This window comes from Sus scrofa, chromosome 14 (genome assembly GCF_054392235.1).
Source record: "Sus scrofa isolate SSC_HxYL_T2T_F1_AM1 chromosome 14, Sscrofa_HxYL_maternal_Yorkshire_Landrace_v2.0, whole genome shotgun sequence".
In the NCBI taxonomy this organism is placed as follows: Eukaryota; Metazoa; Chordata; class Mammalia; order Artiodactyla; family Suidae; genus Sus; species Sus scrofa.
The window spans coordinates 14,867,342-14,879,389 of NC_139396.1; the positions used below are offsets into that span (position 1 = coordinate 14,867,342).

Here is a 12,048-nt window from a genome sequence, read left to right on the forward strand (position 1 = left end):
TGGAGCTTCTCCAGGCTAGGGGTTGAATTGGAGCTACAGCTGCTGGCCTATGCCACAGCCACAGCAACTTTAGATCCTAGCTGTGTCTGGGACCTACACCACAGCTCATGGCAATGCCAGATCCTTAACCCACTGAGCAAGGCCAGAGGTCGAACCTGCAACCTCAAGGTTCCTAGTCAGATTCGTTTCCGCTGTGCCATGACAGGAACTCCAGTGTGAGGGCCCAACTTAAAGGAAAACTGAAGCATGTTGGACAGGATGCAGGCATTTGCCTGAGGTGATGAAGGCCTGTTGCGAGGACATTTGGTTGAGAGATGATTCTTAATCACTGGGAGGGAGCATTTGACTCCTGAGAAAGAGTGAAAGTGAGTGTGTGCTAGCAGATCAAGGAGTAGCCCTCACCTGGGGCAGCATAATCCTCTTAGAGGGAAGAGGTCTTTGAAAGTGTGGGCAAGCTGGCCTCCCAGACATCAGGATGGGCAGGCATCCAAGGACAGTTTCCTATGTGAACAGAACTAACTCTGTAAAGGACCTAAGCTCATAAACAAAAAAAGCAGGAGCTGATGACAGATTTTCTTTCTTTCTTTCTTTCTTTCTTTCTTTTTTTTTTTTTTTTTTTTTTTGTCTTTTTGCCATTTCTTGGGCCGCTCCTGTGGTATATGCTAGGTTCCCAGGCTAGGGGTCTAATTGGAGCTGTAGCCGTCAGCCTATGCCAGAGCCACAGCAACTCGGGATCTGAGCAGCGTCTGTGACCTACACCACAGCTCACGGCAACACTGGATCGTTAACCCACTGAGCAAGGGCAGGGATCGAACCCGCAACCTCATGGTTCCTAGTCAGATTCATTAACCACTGCGCCATGACGGGAACTCCCCTGATGACAGATTTGTTATAAACAATTCTGTCGTTGTTTAAAGGAGACTTTGGAATAATAAGTGTAAATAAAAAGCAACTGGGGAATACATGGTCTAGATGAAGAGGAAGTGCTGTGGTTCTCCCCTGGGAATGGCAGACCACACGAATCACACTTACTTGTTGGTGAAGGACAGTTAGAAAAATTAGAATATACATCAAGTCAGAGAGCCAAAAAGAGTGAAGTTTCTAAGCCAAGATTCCAAGTGCTGAACCTGACACTGGGGCTGCTTTTGCCCTGGAGGTGTTCACTCCAAGGCTAAGAGGCAGAGCAGAGCTTTGACAGACAAATAGACAAGGGTTGGGGCCCTGTGAATCATCTTACTTTGGGAGGGTTGTCATGTCTGAAAGGGAACAGTCCCTGTGTTGGCTGCAGCTGCCCAGTTACCAGGAGGGAGTAAATGGAAATCCTTTCTGGAAGAAGATAACATCACCCCAGGCTTCTCTTTTCCACACACACTTAAAGGTAAATAGGCACATGAGATAAGAATGTGAACTAGAACCTATAGCATCAACAGCAATGTCAGTAGAGCCCCAGGGGCTTCAGATACTGCAGTTAATAGACACAGACAACAGCACACCTGTGGTGGTTCTGATGCTCAGCGAGATACATTTCAAGAGAATTTAAAGCCATGAGAAATGGTATAACAGATTTGGAAAAGAACCAAGTAGAAAGAAATTCTCAAACCAAATAACAAAGGTTAGGCCTCAGTGGATGATTTAGCAGCACAGGGGACAGTTGACTCACAAAAAGCCTGGGGAGGGTCAGGGGAGCTCGTGGGCCACCAGGTGTGTTCTGTGTCTAAACTTGGGTGGTGACATAAATATTTACTTTGTGATCACTTACTGAGCTCTTGTGTTTAAGTTCTGTGTGGTTTTCCATGTGCATTCTCTGTATCACTTAAGGAGTTAAGAATTTAACAATTAAAGAACTGGAAGATAAAAGTATCAGGAGTGGTTAGTTGAAAGAGAGGCTGAGAGACAGAGACCAGTGCTTCTGAGACTTGAATGGGGTGTGAATCACCTGTGGATCTTGTTTGAGTGAAGGTTCTGATCCACTGGGTCCCTGGGGACATCCGAGATTCTGAGTTTTTTAGAAGCTTCTTCAGAATATTGATGCTATCAGGTTACAGACCTCACTTTCAGTGACAAGGCCATCAAGGATCCATGCAAAATTTTAGTATTTATTTATTTGATGTCTTAGGAGCAGGTGAGGCAGGGGGACATAAACATTTGAAGAGATGATGGTAGATGTTTTTCCGAAATGACCAAAGATGTTAATCCATGGAATCAAGAAGGCCCTGCAAACCCCCAGCAGGGGAAATAAAAATAAATCTGCAGCTAGACCTATCAGAGTGACCTGTGACAATGGAAACCTAAGAAAACTCTACCTAACCGTAGCCAGAGGAAATAAAACTACCTTCAGTGTAATACTAATGAGACTTCTTCAGGCAGAGGGAAAAGGATCACAGATAAAATTTCAGAGAAGCAGGAAGGATTGATGAGCAACGGCCATGATGAAGGAAACATGAGGAAATCTAAATTAATATCCACTGTATAAAATAGCAACAACAATGCCTTGTGGACTGTTAACTATATGCAGAAGTAAACTACGTGACTTTAGCATTTAGGTTTGGAGAAGGTTATGAGGAACTGAAAAGTCCAAGTTCCTTGAATTATCCGAGAAGATTAAATGAACAATTAGCAGTATCCTTTATAAGGCAGGCTACACACAGTAATCTCTCGTCTAACTCCCAGAAGACCAGTATATAGCATATAGCTTCTGAATCCTGAGAGGAAGATGAATGTGTCTTGTGGTGGGGCAGGATCCACCCAGACCCGAAATTTGCCTTGGTTATCAAGCCTGATGATGCCACACATGACCACGGGGTGTGAAAGGTTAATCTGTTCTTTAGAGAGCAGGGTGGGCTTCCAGGAGGCAGCTCTGGGAATGGCTGAGGGAGCAGGGAGGAGTTCCAGGTTCTGGTTTTCCCAGAGGTTTGGGGAGTGGGGCTTGAGGGAGGGTTCTCACTCCTGGGCCAGGATTTCCTGGTTTGAATTCTCTGCAGGTTCCCCTTATCAGCTTGCCCCTGGGGAAGAGAGAGGGATGGGCCTTAAAAGCTATCACTGTCAAATATTGAAAGTGGACTCCAACCCTTTATTATGACTCACTTCTGATGTTTGATGACTGAAAGCCTCATGTTTCATTTCCCTGAACCTGAACTTGTGTTGGTAAGCCACATGGTGCTCTGTGAGGCCTGGCATCTAAGGCTAGCAGATGGGGGCAGGTTCCCTTCAGTGACTTGCTCAAGAGGTCAGGGTTGTGTGTTTTTAAAGTGAAATGAGTTCCCATCATGGCACAGTGGAAAGGAATCTGACTAAGAACCATGGGGTTGTGGGTTTGATCCCTGGACCCACTCAGTGGGTTAATGACCTGGCATTGCCATGAGCTGTGGTGTAGTTTGCAGATGTGGCTCGGATCCCATGTTGCTGTGGCTATGGTGTCGACTGGCAGCTGTAGGTCTGATTAGACCCCCAGCCTGGAAACCTCCACATGCTGTGGGTGTGGCCCTAAAAAACAACATAGATAAATAAGAAACAGTAAAGTGAAGTGAGTGTCTTAATCCCTGTCAGTCAGGAGTTTAGGGTGCCTGGAATGTGCAGAGACAGATGTTAATGTTGTTTCTGTTTGGGGTGTCTGGGAGGCAAGAGGTCCTGAGGTCTTCATCCCAGAGGGGAAACCTTGGGTGAGTTTTGTTTCTGCACTTGCTGGCCGCATGGCCATACCACTGGCAATGGCCCAGGAGTGTGGACATGCACCTCCAGGGCTAGGAGTTGGCGGAGATGGAAGGCAAAGAGGACAACCTGAAGGTAAGCCATTTGTGTGGAGTGCTGGTTGTGTCCTTTGTGTGGGATCTGGGAAGCGCAGTGCTCTAGAAGTGCCCATGGCATAGGATGCTGGCAGTGCTGTACAGTGTGAGAATTCTCTTTCTCCATGTACTCATAGGGTGGCCTTCTCTAGTGTCATTGCCTGTGGCAAGGGTCTGAGGGTGGCAGGAAGCTACTTCCTTCTGGGAGAATGTGCCCCAGATGGCCAGGCTTGCCTGCATCCTGAAGAGGTCATTTCTGTCATAGCAGAGAGGCTTCTGTGGCTGTGCTGAGCCTGAGCCAGAGCCTCAGAATGTGGCCTTATTTGGAAATGGTACCTTTTCTTTGTACTTAATGATCTCAAGAGGAAATCATCTTGGATTTCGTTTGGGCCCTTAATCTCATGGGTGGTATCTTTGTAAGAAGAGGAGAGGACACAGAGATACACACTCAGAGAAGCCAGGCGCAGACAGAAACAACCCTGGATCTGCTGTTACAAGCCAAGGATAGCCCTAGAGCCATTAGAGGAAGGATGGCCCTGCTGGCTATTGATTTGAGGCTTCTGGCTTCTAGAACTGTGAGAGAATAAACTTTTGCTGACTTTTTTGGTTTGTTTTGCTTTATTTTTAGGGCCACACTGGCAGCATGTGGAAGTTTCCAGGCTAGGGGTCAAATCAGAGCTGTAGCTGCCAGCCTACACCACAACCACAGCAACCCGGGATCCAAGCTGCATCTGCGATCTACACCACAGCTCACGGCAACACCAGATCCTTAACCTGCTGAGGCCAGAGATCGAACCTATGTGCTCATGGTTACTCGTTGGGTTCATTCCTGCTGTGCCACAGTGGGAACTCCTAAATTTTTGCTTTTTTAAGCCACTGATTTTATTACTGCAGCCCTAGGAAACTAATATAAGACTCATCTAAAACAGAACACTTAGGAAGGGTGGAATTGAAAGGATGGGAAAATGAACTATTGCATTTGGGGTGGATAAGCAGTGAGATTCTGGTGTATAGCACAGTGAACTGCATCTAGACACTCACTTGTGATGGAAGCTGACAATGTGAAAAAAAAGAATTTGTGTGTGTGTGTGTATGACTGAGTCACTTTACAGCATAAATCAACAGAACAATGTAAATCAACTATAACAGAAAAATAAAACCTAAAGCAAAATAAATAAATAAATAAATAAATAGAAGGATGGGAAAATGGTGTGCCCTGGGGATGAGAACCAGAAGCAAGCTGACCCAGCTAGTAATGCTAGATGGGAGGGCTGGAAGGTCCTAGTCTTTCCTGGATATTAGGGGTCATCTCCAGATAATAATTAAGTCAACCTCCCAGGAAGATACAGCCATGCTACTTTAGGATGCACCTCAATATACGGCCGAAAAATATATTGAGTAAACGTGTGGAATTTCAGGAGAAGTGGTCAAAGCTTATAGCATCATGAGAAATTTCTGTTACCCAGCTAAAGAGAGATGACCTGGGTGGGCTCTAACTCCATGAGTGCTTTAAGGGCACAGGGTTTATTCTGGCTGGTAGCAGAAGACGAAGTCGGAGACTCAAAGGTCTGGGGGCCTTGTGTGAACCAGGTGCTGGCCACCATGCTGTGGGTGGGCCTGGGAGCAAGAACTGGCCCTGGCCCCAGCTGGCCAGGCAACCTCAGTTCTGCACCCACAGTGTCCTGAACTGCTAACAACCTGAAAAGGCCTCCAAATGCGTACCCAGCACCTTGACTCCTTGGCTCAGCTTTGTGAGTTTTCCCCTGTCCCAGGCATTATTTCGAAGATGTTCTCTGTGTATGTCAGTGGCTTATTTCAAGTTGAATTATATTTGTGAGCAAGGTCAGTGTCAAGTTTCTTTCTTTCTGCTTTTTTTTTTTAGTGCTGTACCCTTGCATATGGACATTCCCAGGCTAGGGATAGAATCAGAGCTGCAGCTGCCACCCTATGCCTCAACCACAGCAACACCAGATCCGTGCTACATCTGCAACCTACACCATAGCGCCCAGCAGTGCCAGATCCTTAATCCACTGAGCAGGGCCAGGGTTTGAATCCACATCCTCATGCATACTAGTCGGGTTCATGACCACTGAGCCACAAGGGAACTCCAGGGTTCCTTTTTATTTACAAATGGATATCCAGAATTTGTGGGAAAGACCATCCTTTCCTCATCGAATTACATCATCACCTTCATTTATGAAAATATCAGCTGTCTGTGTCACATGTATTATATGTTGAATGTGTGGGTCACTTTCCACTTATCTGTATGTCTGGCCTTATGACGGTCGCACAGGGTCTTGTTTCCTGCAAAGTATAGCTAAATTGTGACCTCCAGCATTTTTTTTGAAAATATATCCATTTCCCTAAAATTTTTCAAGACAGCTTGTCAATTTCTACAAAACTGCTTCCTGGGATTTTGGTTACTTTGAATCTATTGATTGATTTCAGGACAACCAATATCTTAAGAAGCAGTGAACATGGCATAAATGTCCGCATTTCTGTAGGTTTTCATCATCTGGTGCTGGATACTTTTTTGTGGGGTAATTTTCTTTGTCTTCTATAGAAATTGGTTTGCTCAGGCTTTTCTGTCTCCTAAGATCATTTTGATATGTTGTATTTTCCTAGGAAACTACCCAGTGTATCTAGGTTTTCAATTTTCTATGCACACAATTCTGTAGAATATTCTCTTGATAATTTTTCTTTAAATTCCCTCTGCTTAAAAAATTTTCCCCCGTGTTATTTCTTTTTGTGTATACGAACTTTCTCCCATTTTTTTTGTGATTATACTAATGTCTTGTCTGTTAAATATTGCTATTGATTACTAGTTTTATATCATTGTGACCAGAGGATATTGTTTTTATTAATTCACCATACATAAAGTTTAAAAAAAATTATTTCTTTTTATGGCTGCATGCCCAGCATATGTAAGCTCCTGGGCCAAGTGTTGAATATAAGCTGCAGCTGTAGCAATGCCTGATCCTTTAACCCACTGTGCAGGAATCACACCTGCACCTTTGCAGCAACCAGTCACATTCTTTCTTTTTTTTCTCTTTAGGGCCCCACCTATGGCATATGGAAGTTCCCAGGCTAGGGGTTGAATCAGAGCTCTAGCTGCCCGCATGCACCACGGCCACAGTAAGAGCAGATCTGGGCCACATTTGCGACCTGTATCACAGCTCATGGCAATGCCAGATCCTTAACCCACTGAGCGAGGCCAGGGATCGATCCCATGTCCTCATGGATACTAATTGGTTTCATTACTGCTGAGCCACAAGGGGAACTCCCATATTCTTCATCTTGTGCCAACCTTTATTCAGTTTTTCTAACTGTGTGTGCTTGTGAGGACTGTGCTCTCCATTATTAGGGTGCAGAGGTCCAAAGGTAGTCATTCTTTTTTTTTTTTTTTTTTTTTTTTGCCTTATTAAGATTGTACTTGCAGCATATGGAAGTTCCTGGGCTATGGGTCAAATCAGAGCTGCAGCTTCCAGCCTACACCACAGTCACAGCAATGCCAGATCCAAGCTGCATCTGTAAACTACACCACAGCTTGTGGCAATGCCAGATCCTTAACCCACTGAGCAAGGCCAGGGATCAAACCTGCAATGAATACTAGTTGGGTTCTTAACCCTCTGAGCCACAACAGAAACTCCTAGTCATTCTTAATTATGTTGTTTATGTCATATTTATTTACTTTTTATCTACTTGGCTTGTCTTAGGCTGAGAATTATATTATTCTTTATATATATATATATATATATATATATATATATATATATATATACTGTTTTTTGCTTTTTAGGGCCACACCCATGCCATATGGAGATTCCCAGGCTAGGGGCCTAATCAGAGCTGTAGCTGCTGGCATACACCACAGCCATAGCAATGTGGGATCCAAGCCACGACTGCAACCTACACCACAGCTCATGGCAACACTGGATCCTTCACCTACTGAGCAAGGCCAGAGTTCAAACCTGTGTCCTCATGGATGCTAGTCAGATTCGTTAACCACTGAGCCGTGATGGGAACTCCACCATATTATTATTATTATTTTAATAATATATTTAAACACATAATTTATTAATTATCAGTGAATTTCATTCCACTCTTTCTTGTATCTGCTCTGTAAATGTGATTGGGGTGTTTGATTCCTAGGTATGTCTAAGTATTATTACTTCATTGTGAATTACAGCTTTTAGCATGGCAAAGGGTCTTCACTTTTGTTTCATTTCCTACTTGGGGCCTGAATCCTGTATCTCTTCTGCTAATCAGGATCACTACTCATGTTTTCTAAGGCTTGGCATGTGCCTGGCACCTTTCCTCTCATATTCCACCACCTTTCCGCTTTGCCCTTTTTTTTTCCTTCCATGCCATATGGAAGTTCCCAGGCCAGGGGTCGAATTGGAGCTGCAGCTGCCAGCATATGCCATAGCCATAGCAACTCTGGCCCCGAGCCGCATCTGTGAACTACACCACAAGCTTAGTGCACCACTGGATCCTTAAACAAGGCCAGGGATGGAACCCACCTCCTCATGGATACTAGTCAGGTTCTTAACCTGCTGAGCCACAATGGGAACTCCCACCTTTCTGCTTTGATCCATTCTCTTGAATATAGATGTTTGTAGGTATCGTCATAGCTCAACTTTCCCAGGAGTTTATATACCCTTTCAGTACATGATTCAGGTTTTCTTTGACCTCCAGAAAGTTTCATTGTACATGGACTGTAAATGCCAGGCTGTTAATTATTTAACTTCTCCTCTCTAGGAGCTTCATTTATGCGTTTATTTGATCTTCCTCGCTTATCTTCTTGGACACTTTCTCTCTGATTCACTTTAGCTCTTTATTCAGTTTTTGTCCCCTGGCTTGCAGGCCACCTGTGCCGAGGGGGCACTCTACATGCTGACGGTGCCCCAGCTGCAGCTGCTCTCCAGGGTGAGCATGTTTCCCAACAGCCCCGCCAGTCTCCTTTGCTCTCCTGACTGGCCGTGGGTGTTTGCGTCAACCCCACATTCAGACTTGGGCCCAAAGGTCAGTAGTGGGGCTGTGTTCCTTGCCCACGGGACTTGGCTTTGTGCACTCAAGGTGGCAGGTCCTGTGCCCTAGGCTTGTAGGGTACATCTCGGGGGCAGCTTCGTGTGTAACACCAAGCCCCTTAGCCCATGGGGATGATGACGATGAGTGACGGTGGTGGCTGAGAGCAGTGGTGGCCTTCACGGGCCACCAGCTGACTTAACACAATGCTGGCTTCTCCCTGGAGCCTCTGCTGTTTCCATGCTGCCCTGTTGCCCACAGGTTGGAAGGGGTCAGCTCCCTGGCTAGAGAGGGCAGAGTTCAATATTGAAGGGGTTTGGGGCCTTAGAGACTTCTTGGTGGAAAGGCTCATGAGGTATTTGGTGGCCTGAGAACTGTCTTCAGCAAGAGTGAGGAAGAGAGGGTCCAGGCCGGGCATGGAGGAGATGCTGACAGTGCAGGTACAGCATCCATTACCTGGAGGCCTGCACGTAGCTGGCCCATGTGAGGGGCTGCATCTGCCAGCGATTCATGGGCTCAGAGATGTTCGTTCTGAGTGCCAGGGGTTGTATTTGAAAATTAGACTAGGGTGAAAAGCAGGCAGCTGGAGAAGATCTCTAAGATGTACTTGGGCTGGTGGCCAAGGAAGGACAGCAAGAGAGAGCAGTGGCAGAGCAGGACAGACTGGCGGTGCTGGAGCCTGTAGCCAGGGGAGGCTGGTGGTTGAAGAGGGCAGCCAGCAGAGAGAGGCCACAGGATCCATGGGCAGCACCGAGAAGCGGGTGTTTGGAAGCAGCCTGCAAGGAGATAGGAGAGGAATTACCGAGGAAGACATTGGAGGCAAAAGCAAGATGGTGACATGCAGCTGCTCAAAAACAGAAAATCCGTTTATTTGATTCACCCATCACATCGCCCTCCCTGGGACCAGTGTGCCACCATGTTCCCAGCAGGGCCACACTAGGGCTGGATTAACCTCACTTTGTGGTTGGTGTGGTCACGAAAGGAGGGTCCACAGGTGGCACAGGCCACTCCTGTAAGACCCAAGTAAGGTCATGGTGGTTGGGTCTGTGGGAGCGGTTTTCATAGTGCTCCCAGGTTGGAGAAGTCCCCTCCCTCACCGGTGAGGAGACGTGAGACGGTGTTGACATGTGGCAGTCTCTCCCCAGGTGTTCCACACTCACTCTTTGCTGTGTCCATCAGAGGATGAGCCTTCTGCCTCCCATCTGGCAGATGTCCAGGGCCTGTTGGGCCCCTGACAAGGCAGCCCGGCTAATGGTGATGCACAGAAATGACAATGGCATGCAGTTTGTTGTCACCACCTATAAGCTAGGGGCCAAGAAGTCCAGGGATCAAGTGGACTGTGGGTAAGGATCCCCGTATTAGGGCTGTCACCTCCATGCCTTATGATGCTTCAAGCACAGATTGCTCATGTTTCCTTTGGGGCACTTTTCTTTCCTCTCAGTGAATCATAGTGAGCCAACAAAGGTTTTCTTTTTTTTTTTTTCTTTTTGCTATTTCTTTGGGCCTCTCCCACGGCATATGGAGGTTCCCAGGCTAGGGGTCCAATCAGAGCTGTAGCCACTGTCCTACGCCAGAGCCACAGCAACGTGGGATCCGAGCCACGTCTGCAACCTACACCACAGCTCACAGCAACGCCGGATCGTTAACCCACTGAGCAAGGGCAGGGACCGAACCCGCAACCTCATGGTTCCTAGTCGGATTCGTTAACCACTGCGCCACGACGGGAACTCCAACAAAGGTTTTCTTGTTGGGATTTATGTAACGGCTGAGCAGTTGGGCGTGTGCTGTGTAGTGGACCCTGTGCCTGGCCCTGGGCCTCAGACGTCACCTACGGTCCACTCTCTCCCCTCTCCTGACTGGTCTCCCTGCTGCATTCATCCCTCTCTTTCACAACTAGGTCAGAGTCACTGTTCTCAGCACTGAGTGCACACAAAGGTGAATAAAAGCCACAACTCTCTCTTCCCTAATGAACTCCTCATCCAGTAGGAAAATAAGACCCACATCCATCTCCTTTTTTGTCTCCTCTATTTCCCAAACCCTGCATCCCTCTGATAGGCTTTCCCTGTGGTCCTTAGCATTTTTTCTTTTGTATTATGTTCATTTGTTTTCCTGTCATCATTTGACCATAAATTTTACTCTGAGCTTCCTGGCAGCCAAGGAAAAAAGGGATACAGGATGTGTAATGTAATCCTTTGTCTGATGTGAGAAAACACATGACTTCTTCAGAAGAGGTCATTTTATGTTCCTGGTGCTAAATTCCATAAGGAAATGATCAAATAAAAAAAATTTTTTTAACAAGTAACACTATACAGTATAAAAGTATCTTCACCAAGTTTTTGGCAGATGTCATAAAAGTCGTAGTTCTCATGTGGCCATTTCTTACATCATCCTGTCTTAGATGGGGAAGGGGAGAAAGCAGGGTAGAAGCCTCATCCTTGGGTCATTTCCACTGTCATGTCATCTTGGGCCTTCCCAGCCCCTGTACGGCATCGCAGTCAGTATCTCAGAGCCGGTGCCTGGGGGACTTAGGAGAACAAATGCATGGGTCAGGACTGAACACAGCTGTGACCACAAAGCCATTTCTTTTTCCACCATCTTAGGTGAGGCATGTCTGTTCTAGACCCGCAGCTGCTACTAAGAAATGACAGTCTGTGTGTCTTTATTTCAAAAAGGAGAACAGATCACAAGTTTCCTCCTGCCAGAGACCATGATGCCTCCTCACATCATGAAGGGCCACGGCTCTCAGGTGATCCTGCTGGTGTCCGGGTCAGAGCTGGTGCTCTTCACCATCCACGGCCTGCAGCTGGTGACCTTTCAGGACCACCAGAGGTCCATCACATCCATGGGGGTGGTGAGCGTGGCGCCCGCCCACCTGCCTGTGTCGAGGCTCTGAGCTTTGGAGCCCACGTCCCTGCCTCACTTGGTTTTTCATTTCAAGGACCAGAGTCAAGTCATCACCTGTTCCTTTGACCTCTCCTTGAGAGCGTATGTGTGGAACAAGGAAAAGAACTTTCCCATCCTCAAGAGCTGCTGTCATTGACTTGGTGGGTCCCACAGATGGGCCAGCTAAATGCTCTGATTTTTAAACTGTTACCTGAAAAAATGGCCTGCTGGCCTCCCAGCAGGACACTTTAAAGGATATCATTGGAAAGGATGTAAATGGGACTTGGGGTCTTAGCCCAGCCTGCCCCTCACTATCTGGGGACCTGAGGCAAATCACTGCTCAGATTCTCTTTCC

General features: G+C 46.7%; 1 protein-coding gene across 1 annotated transcript in view; it reads left to right on the forward strand.

Annotated features, from left to right (window-relative positions):
- Positions 1–11,517: 11,517 nt before the first annotated feature.
- LOC146396335 (putative serine protease 47) overlaps positions 11,518–12,048 on the forward strand; it is a 42,771-nt gene continuing 42,240 nt past the window's right edge. The window contains exon 1 of the mRNA XM_084995475.1: positions 11,518–11,661. Coding sequence (XP_084851601.1) covers positions 11,518–11,661 — 144 coding nt within the window. The remainder of the gene's footprint in view (positions 11,662–12,048) is intronic.